Consider the following 9,399-nt stretch of genomic DNA (forward strand, 5'->3'; position numbering starts at 1 on the left):
GGGAAGACCGGCGTCGTCGGCGTCGTCGCGGCGCTCCCGAACGAGGACGGCGTGCCCGGCGGCGCGAAGAGCGGCGTCGCGGGCGATTTTGGCGTCCGTGATGGGGTCGATGGCAGCAGGGTGAGGGCGCGCGGTGGTCCGGTGGCGAGCCGTAGGGCGAGCGGGCGCGGTGCGTCCGCTGCCGGCGGCTGCGCCTGCTGCTGCTTCGCTTTCGACTTGGACATGCCGAACTTCATGCTGGGCTTGCGCGAGCGCGCGCTGAGCGAGGTCGTGCGGGCGGGCGGGAGCGGGAGCGGGGGTGCAGCGAGGGAAGCAGACGAGCTCGCGGAGGACGCGCAGGCGTAGATATCCGCGCGGGTGGGGTGCTCGGAGACGGAGGCGTGCCGGCGCGTGGGCGGCTTGACGAGCGGGCGTGCAGAGGAGGTCGATGAACGTGTGCTGGATGGTTCGCACAGGGGAAGGGCGACGTGGGTTGCGTGGTAGGCGTTCCAGGACGAGTCGACATTTTCAGCAAGCTGGGGCGTTGCCCCGAGCACGGCCCCCAGCTTGCGCGTGCTGCGGACGAGACGACTGCGCTCCCTGTGGTTCAGTACGTTGCACGTCTGCAACGGAGCGGGGTATGGGCGTGAGTACAAGTCGTGCTCCATATCCGACGGTTATCGGGACAGCCGGAATAAGACGCTTGAGATTGGCGGGGCGGTGCAAAGGGGGGCAATGAAAGCGAGAGGGATTTTCGAGATAATGCAGCGTAGTCGCAGAACAGGAGGGGGATGGTCGGTCGCAGCACTGAAAGATGTTAAAAGGGCTGCAGATGATGGCGTTCGTAGCCGTTCCCACACGCCACTCGCGCATGACTGCATTCCGCGACCACAACGAAGTTCGTACCTTGTCTATCACCGGAGGCGTTGCCAGGAATGTAACAACAGCAACCAATTGACAGACAAGCACAGTTACGACTCCGAGCGGCGAGCAGGGGCTGTGCGTCCTGGTGTCGTCTAGAGAACAAGGATTGCTGCCTAATGTGGGCACGTGGGAGGATCTTCAGTCATGCTCTTACAGCATGGACCAAAAAGATATAGTATGTAGGGGCCGACGAAATGGAATAGTAAATACAAGGAAATGATAGAGTCGAATCTCCCTGCGAACTCAGTTGGAAGTGAGGCGTTAACTGTTGAACCTAACGTTGATGTCCAACGTCAACATTCAACGTTAGCCTGAGGCAGTCGGGAGGAGCTGTTCGCGGTATGTTGCCAGCACTAGTGATCGAGACGATACAAACCGTGTCTCCGGCGACCGCTCCTGTCCAACACTGTTTCCTGCAGGTAACTGGAGATGCATAAGTGAAGTGCGACGTTGACGACGTGGTCGAGCAGTTGCGGGGCTGTCTCGCCCAGCTGCATGCGCTACCGTCGCAGTTGGCGGCAAGCTCCGCAAAAATAAGAGGCACGCCTGGGGTCGGTCGAATAACACCTACCGAGTCCAACCGTCTGTTTGGCAGTGAGGAAACTTCAGCGACTTCGTGGCATCGCTATCTGGGCTGCCGGCGAGTATCGCAGCCTTCGCTAACCCTGTCAGTCACCTCAACAGAACAACGACTGCGTGAAATTGGTGGCATTCCAAGAGATCAAACTACTTTAGAACATAACAGAAGGAGATAGTCGTTTGAACCTGTAGCAAACCACTAAGCCCAAGAAACGATACGCAACAAAATGATCTCGCCGAGCGCGGGGACGTGCTATGCGGCTACGAGAACAATCCTCCCTTGCGCCCATAAATTTTCCATCTCGTTTTGGATAAAAGATGTGAAGTCGTCCATGTCCAAGTCATGAATCGGGCCCTCTTGGGAGCCTTGCCAGTCACGGTAGCGCTGGGTACTTGTGGCGAGAGAGAGAGTAAGCGTCGTCTTTGCAAAGCGTGCTTGGCTGAGAATGATGTCGATGAGCTTAAAATTGAGTGTCCGAAGGTCCGCAAGGCTGCGTGGTTCGAGATTGAATCGGACAGACTCCACATACGACGAGCGAACTTGCGAGAGCATCCGCGAGACCCAATGATTGTCCCCGTTATTGTTGTCCCCGTTATTATTGATGGGAAAGCCCTGAGGCTGACAGAGACGACTGGCAATGAAGTTCTGCAGCTGTGTACACGTCTCAAGTCCGAAGTTGGCTAGAAGTCAGAGGTGTCAGAAGCATCGTGAGCAACAACAATAGGTGACGTACAACAGCTATAATTGTCACCAACGAGTGAGACATCCAGCTGGGCCAACACGGGACCCATGGTGCGAACATAGTGCGGAAACGTAGCGAAGCCAGTTCCGGAGAGCCACTCAAAATGTAGTCCTTCCTCGACTACCTTTGGAAGATGTGACAACCAAGGGCCTATGAGCCTTAGCGGGTTTAGCTGATTGGGCCCACCCAGGATGCCAATGACTGCCAAGCTCCGCAGCTTGGAGCCAGGAATAGTCTCGATAGTCTGACAAGGGAAGCGTTCAAAGTCTAGTTCCATCTCAGGAAGGAGCCTGCACTCGTCCAGACGAAGTCTCGTAACTTTGTGGAACGCAGAAAGGAAGAAGACGAGGTCTTCTCCATGCCGCCAGGCGCCACAAACCAGGGTCAGCTCTGTAACCTGTCCAAACGCCACGCTCAGCCAGTCACGGTCAGCTGCAGAGCAGTATATCCAGTCCATGAGCGCTATCGTGAGCTTGGTCACGCGGGTAAAGCGCGAAAACACGGTCCAAGTCGTCACGTCGTCTGTCGGCGAAGGTGGCCTCACGAGGATCATGTATCGTACTAGTGCTGCGATTGTAGGTTTTGAGTACCAGTGTGCAAATTCTTTGTTGTAATTGAATGACGGGTGGTAGACTCGTGCCGCATGAAGCCGTTGTTGGCTCACGAGTGTCCAAGAGCGATGCGTCAACGCGCACGCCTTGAGTGCCTTCTTGTCCCGTATGAAACCAATAATGTGATCTAACATCTCTTGCGGGACATCGTGTATGGTTTTCCTGCAAACCGGCTGTAAGTTTTAGGACACATGGGCACTACACAGTGTGTGTACCCTGCCATGGCTGCGCGAAAATAGTAGATATCGCGGCGCCAAAGAGAAAAGCGGACACAAAGAAAGCTATAGAGATTCAGTCAGCAGATGTGTGTAGGCTGAGAGCAACATGGCAGACCTGCTCGGGGGACGAGGTGGTGGCAAGAAGTAACCTCAGCATGGGAGCCGCCAGTGCTGTCGAAACTAGGCGCCGGTGCTTTCACGGCATCTTAGCTGTAAGCATTGTTAAAGAGTAAGAACCCAGAACATTATAGAACGCGCAACATCCATTGAGACAGCTTGCGAACCCGGCCTTAGTATGCAGCAAACATGTGAAACGTGGAAGTTGAACGTGAACGCCAGGCAGTCGGGAGGAGCTGTCCAACAGCTCCTGTAGAACACTGTCTCCCGCAGGCAACCAGAGATGCATGAATGAAGTGCAACGTTAACAACGTGGTTAAGCAGTTGCGGGGCTGCCTCGCTCAGCTGCATGCGCTGCCACCGCAATCGGCGGCAAAGGCTGCGCGATAAATCGAGGCGCACGCAGGATGGTCGATTGCAGGCATTTACCAATCCCAGCCGTCCGCTTGCAGTGGCAGCAAAGAAAATTCAGCAGCCATGTGGCGCCACCGACAGCGCTGCGGGTGAGTCTTGCATCCTTCGCTGATTGTGGTACGACTGTGGTACCAGCTACTTGATAGAACGACAACAGCTGCGCGAAATTGCCGGCACTCCAGGAAATCAGACTAATCTACAACATGTGAGAACGAAAGAGCTGTTTGAATCTGTAACAAACCACCGAGCCCGAGGAACGATACGCAACCAAATCGTCTCGCCGAACGCCAAAGGCGCGCTATGCGGCTACGAGAACAATCCTCGCTTGCGCCCATAAATTCTCCATCTCATTTTGGATGACAGACGCGAAGTTGTCCAAGTCCAAGTCACGAATCGGGTCCTCCTGAAAGCCTCCATGCCTACGCGAGCTACGATAGCATTTGGTACTTGTCGTGAGGGAGAGTGTAAGCGTCGTTTGTGCAAAGCGTGTTTGATTGAGGACGGTATCGATGAACTTGAGATTGAGTGTGTGTAGGTCGGCGAGTTCTCTAGATCTGAGGTTGAACCGGACAGATTCAACATACGACGAGCGAACTTGCGAGAGCATCCGCGACACCCAGTGGTAATTCCCGTTGTTATTCGCGCGATAGTCCATGGGCTGGCAGAGATGGTTGAAGACAATGTTCTGCAGCTGCGCGCATGTCTCAAGTCCGAAGTCGGCTGGAGGCAAGATGTGTCAGGAGCATTGTGGATGACAGCAATCGAAGACGTACAGCAGCTGTTATCACCGGCTTTGAGCGATACATTGAGCTGGGTTAGCACAGAACCCATGGCGCGAACATGATGCGGAAGCGCCATGAAGCCAGCTTTGGATCGCCACTCGAACTGCAGCCCTTTCTTAATTATTTGGGGGAAATGCGACAACCAAAGGTCCACAAGCCCTAGTAGGTCTAGTCCGCTGGTTTTACTATCCCAGATGACTGTCAAGCTCCGTAGCTCAGAGCCAGGAATAGCCTCGACGGTCTGAAGTGGGAAGCGCTCAAAGTCTCTTATTCTCTCTGGACAGAGGCTGCAGTTGCAGAGCCGGAGGCTCGTAATTCTGGGGAACGTAGAAAGGAAGAAGGTGAAAGCTTCGCTGTGCTGCCAGGCGATATGCGAGAGGTTCAGCTCAGTGAGCTGACCGAATACTGCCCCCAGACAGCTGCGGTGCAGTACTAGGTCCATCTCAAGTCGATGATCTTAAGTTTGGACGCGCGAGTGAGGCGTGACAACACGGTCCACGTCGCCATGTCGTTTGTCGGCGAAGGCGGCTTGACAAGAGACAGGGATCGCACCAGCGCTGCGACGGCAGGTTCTGAGTACCAGTCTGGAGAATCCACGTTGTAATTTCACGTTAACCTCAGGGCGTAAAGTCGTTCCGCATGAAGCAATTGCTGGCTCGCGAATGTCCAGGAGGGGTGCGTCAACGCGCACGCTCCAAGTGTTGTCTCGTCCTGAACGAAGCTAATAATGTGGTTCAATATCTCTTGTGGAACATGGTATATATTTTGCCTACAAAGCATCATTAAGTTTGAGGGTGCAAGGGTACTGCAGGGCGCGCGCACCCCGCCATATTGGAAAGTGAAGACAATACCAGCGTCCAAAGAAGCAGGCCGGCTGCAAAGATTTGGTTAGCAAAATGTACAAAGCTGAGAGCATCACGACAAACCTGCTCGGGGGACGAGATGGTAGCAAGAAGTGAGCTCAGGACATATATAGGAATTTGAGCGCCCTCCTGAAACGAGGTGCCCGGCGCCTTCAAGGCTCTGAATGATATTGCCAAAGAGTGAGAAAACGACGCAACAATTCCGCAACCTCCAGCTCGCAGCCACTGTTCTTGTAGTACTTGTGTTGCAGAGGTCCTGCGGGCTGAGCGCTGAGATCTGAGACTCGGAGCTTGGCTGACACTGGGTGGTAAGCGCGCTCTTTTCCGGTGTAAAATTGGCCAAAAACTGATTGAACAAGTCCCCAACTTTCTCCGGTTTTCACTTGAAAAAAACCGAAGGCAAAACTCAGTTTTCCGCCAGCTTTGCTGTGTTTTAGACCATTTTGGCAGGTTTTGCACCAGTTTCTCCTCAGTTTGCATCGGCGTAGAATCGAGGAACAACCGGGCCTTGTTTAGCCGCTTTTGCCTGAGTTTTCTCAAGAAAAAAACTGCGCTTATCACCCCGTGTGAGAGGCCCTAACACTAGGTGGTAGGTGCAGTTTTTTTTGCCTGCATAACCAGCCAAAAGCTAGGCGGACAAGAACCTGTGTTTAACCGGTTTTCATTCGAGAAAACTTGGAGACAAAACGTCCTTTTCCGCTAGTTGTCGCGTTTCAGCCTCTTTTGGCCGATTTTGCACCAATTTGCGCAGCAATTTACCCCAATATACAACCGGGGAACAATTGGTTCTTGTTTTTCCAATTTTGGCCGGGTTTCTTAAAGAAAAAAACCGTGCTTACCACCTTAGCGCTAAGCGCCAAGCAGCTACTAGAGCGGCATATATTTCAACTGGGAACTCTAATAGTGAAACGCACACGAACGCATGATGCCTCAAACATAGAACGCGCAGCAGAGATTGAGCTCGAGACAGCTCACGTATATGTATGTCATTCAAGCCTTAGCGTCATACAAAACAAGATAAACTGGGCGGATAGCGTCATCATCATATACGCATGTCTCGTCGAACTTCAGCCCTCCGTCAGACGGTAATCCACAAACCTGGCAGAGTCGTGTTGAATTTAGCATCTAGCCGAACGGGGTCTGGGATGACTGACCGAGTCGTAGCCTTTCGGAGGCGATGTGGCCCTACTCATCGCGTCGTTTGTCTCGTGGGTCCGTCCAACGACCACGTTGTTCAGAAGCATAGCTTTATACTCTGATGGCTGACCATTCTTGGAATATCCAGCAGCCCTGCCAGTGAAGAAGAGTTAGCTCAATGTGCGATGTTTCATCCACCAATGTTGGACTGACTTCGACGATGTCGTTGAAGAGTATATCCCCTTACCGTACCTGGGCAGGTCATCAATTTATGTTATGGTCAGAAAGCACTAGCTCACCTGCCCCTACTGTCAGAGAACTTCTTTTGGTAGCTCGTGCTTATGATCTGACAGAGTGCACATTGGGGGTCGCCGCATGGCCGCAGGTTCCGCCCATCGTCTCCAAGCTTGCATTGTCGGATCGTTCCGTGCCAGAGCTTCTGTTCATTACCGACCCGTTTTCTGGTGAAAGTTCTCAGCACAGCGTTCTGAGATATAGAACTGTACACACGCATAGGCCCCATACGCATCCTCCGACCTTGTGCTTGCGGGGTTAATACTGTAAATATATTTAATCTCTGGGCGGGGGCGAGTTGTATGTCGCCAGCTAGTAGCAAATTGAAACGACACTGTAGAAAGAACAGCGTTGGTAAACAGATCATAATCTCAGTGATTCAAGCCAGTGCTCTCCTTACCACTGTTGAACACAGAACTGGCGTGAGATATAAGTTGCAAGCGCTGTATCCCTGTAGGTGAGTTGTTGGAGGCGGTGGATGGCTTGGGAACTATTTGAGAGGGTAAAGTTAGCTTTCATGGGCAATAGATACCAAAAAGTGAGAGTCACGGTGGCCCTCAATGTTCGACACTCCATCGTGCCAAGAATTGGGTATCGTCCAATCGCTCGTACGATCCATGTACTCCACATAGCAATGGTCCGGATCCGTTATGCTCAGTTGCACGTTCTGCAGCGGCAGTTAATGATCCCCTCATGAGAGTATTGCGAGCGGCGCGACCTACCCTTACGTTGCCTACTTTAACCATCTTCAATACGCGATCTGAAAGTCCCCAGCTACGAATAACTCCATCGTCCTCGACGACCACCCAAGCGCCGCCATAACCGAAAGATCCACATCGAAGAGGAACCTGGTGCCCACTGGTCTTGTATTTGCGAAGAATGGTATGTGATCTGGACGCGTAAATGCGTGTATCCGTGTCTACAATGTAGTACCCTTGCGGCCCAAAGGCAACCCAGTTTATTTCCTCGTCTGAGTCCCATATGCGCCAGACTTCGGGGTACGTCATCTTCGTGCTGGATGATACTGTGTCTGTTGAGTAATGCCGAGCAGCTGAGACAGATACAGTGGGAATGCGTACACCAAATAGAACCATTCTGTCGCCAAAAACATGCTCCACAATCGCCAAGGGAGAACGCCTCCATTGTGCCTTCTCGCTTGAGTCGTTCTGTGATGGCAGAATTGCTAATGCCCCTCCTGACGTATTGCTAAAAAAATCCATGCTATATTCTATGAAGATGACGAACACACCATTGGGCCCGACCGCCGTTCGATATGCAGTATATATCGTTCTTATGCCCGAAGGCAAATATAACTCTTTGAGAGGCGCTCTGCTCTGTTACATGTTAATTCGTATAAGCTGCTTTCGCTGAGCTTAACATACCCCCGGGGGCTGCGGGCTCGTCCGTACGGACAGCTTGAATGCAAGTAGTCAGACACGTAAGGATTATGACCTGGAATCCCATGTCGCTCACTCATAATTTCGACCTCCTCTACATTATGGGTCCATGTGGATGGCAGACACCAATCTGTCTCACCGTCGACGTACTCGACGAAATAATGGTTTGAGGAGTTCGCACTCAGTTGGACATTCTAAAACATCAGAAAATCATTCAAAACACGGGCGTGCGCATGACCGAATACGATGCCTACCCTGACGGGCTTCTTGTCCAAGGCAGCCTTGATCTTCGCCGATAAGCCCGCAGAACGTATGACGCCGTCGTCTTCCACAACAACCCATGCGCCATCGCACCCGAATGATGCGCATCGCAAGGGAACTTGGTTTCCTCCTTCTTTGTATGTACGCACTACGCGTTCTTCGGAGTGCCAATAAATCTTCTCGTCTGTGTCTACGACGTAATCCCCCTTCGCACCGAATGCTACCCAATTTATGACCTCATCAGACTGATAGATCTCATGGATGCGAGGGTAATAAACAGCAGCTGAGCTGGAAACTAAGCAGAGCAGAAGGATTGCCGAAGTGAGCTAGCTATAGCTGGATTCAAATACGGCAGCGTACGACAATATGACCCGTTTTTCCCGCTTCGCGGGGCTTCTTTGAAGAACCAAGTGCTGTTCACTCCGAATGAGATCGCTCGCAGAGGATGATCCTCCTTCAGGTGCTTAGATAGCGAGTCCGGTACGCCCTTCCTGGATTGGAGTTCGGCCTATCAGTCTGTGCTCCGCCACTATGAGATGAGATCCTAAAAAATCGAGACTGACCAATAATTCTGCCTCCCGTGGGAAACATAGTATGTCCCTTCAGATCGACCGAACGCAAAGAGCATGCTGGGTTGCGGGAGGCAGAGAGATAAGCCTGAGAGAAATTAGACGCACGCCTGCCAGTTCCTTGACCGCAGTACATCTTCCGTTTGTAGAAAGTCGTTCACAGGTGTCCAAAGAGCTTGATAACTTCGTGTGCCAGTCTACTGCTCGTCCATATATCTTGAGGTGCCTAACCGTGTGTCACTACAGCGCCTTAATGAGGCGATCAGGAAACAGAATATGCTACAGCTCACAAAAACCCACAGCGGGACAAGGGCGATCCTTCGTGGGTGTGTGCTGATGCTATGCGGCAAAGCTGCTTTTGAAACTGATGCCGTCTGAAGCTTCCTTAAACTGTAAGCACAATATACAAACTAAGAACAGCATTTGAAGATCACTTCAAGACACGTATCGTACCGAGAGAGCTATCGAGCCTGCAAAGTAACAAATAACAAGACCAATCCGGGGAGCACTT

At 52.4% G+C, this 9,399-nt stretch overlaps 5 protein-coding genes across 5 annotated transcripts; all 5 read right to left on the reverse strand.

Moving 5' to 3' along the window:
• Positions 1–8: 8 nt before the first annotated feature.
• PHACADRAFT_197417 (uncharacterized protein) lies at positions 9–647 on the reverse strand (the record flags this gene model as incomplete). Its single annotated transcript, XM_007397635.1, has 1 exon — positions 9–647. A coding segment is annotated over one exon (639 nt), but the record flags the coding sequence as incomplete, so codon positions are not given.
• Positions 648–1,600: 953 nt separating this feature from the next.
• PHACADRAFT_210742 (uncharacterized protein) lies at positions 1,601–3,146 on the reverse strand. Its single transcript, XM_007397636.1, has 2 exons — positions 2,217–3,146; positions 1,601–2,163 (listed from the first exon to the last, which is right to left on the reverse strand). Exons 1-2 carry the CDS (start codon positions 2,968–2,970, stop codon positions 1,736–1,738), a joined length of 1,182 nt encoding a protein of 393 aa, XP_007397698.1. The 5' UTR covers positions 2,971–3,146; the 3' UTR covers positions 1,601–1,735.
• A 600-nt stretch (positions 3,147–3,746) lies between these two features.
• Positions 3,747–5,249, reverse strand: PHACADRAFT_185797 (uncharacterized protein). The gene is made up of 4 exons (XM_007397637.1): positions 5,190–5,249; positions 4,984–5,136; positions 4,359–4,786; positions 3,747–4,305 (listed from the first exon to the last, which is right to left on the reverse strand). Exons 1-4 carry the CDS (start codon positions 5,195–5,197, stop codon positions 3,884–3,886), a joined length of 1,011 nt encoding a protein of 336 aa, XP_007397699.1. The 5' UTR covers positions 5,198–5,249; the 3' UTR covers positions 3,747–3,883.
• Positions 5,250–6,220: 971 nt separating this feature from the next.
• Positions 6,221–6,881, reverse strand: PHACADRAFT_99581 (uncharacterized protein; the record flags this gene model as incomplete). Its single annotated transcript, XM_007397638.1, has 4 exons — positions 6,221–6,328; positions 6,385–6,520; positions 6,581–6,619; positions 6,667–6,881. The coding sequence occupies 4 exons, from the start codon at positions 6,879–6,881 to the stop codon at positions 6,221–6,223; spliced, it is 498 nt and encodes a 165-aa protein (XP_007397700.1).
• A 1,418-nt stretch (positions 6,882–8,299) lies between these two features.
• On the reverse strand, positions 8,300–8,816 carry PHACADRAFT_124441 (uncharacterized protein; the record flags this gene model as incomplete). Its single annotated transcript, XM_007397639.1, has 2 exons — positions 8,300–8,614; positions 8,680–8,816. Coding segments are annotated over 2 exons (451 nt in total), but the record flags the coding sequence as incomplete, so codon positions are not given.
• Positions 8,817–9,399: the final 583 nt, after the last annotated feature.

Source organism: Phanerochaete carnosa (assembly GCF_000300595.1).
Source record: "Phanerochaete carnosa HHB-10118-sp unplaced genomic scaffold PHACAscaffold_7, whole genome shotgun sequence".
NCBI lineage: Eukaryota > Fungi > Basidiomycota > Agaricomycetes > Polyporales > Phanerochaetaceae > Phanerochaete > Phanerochaete carnosa.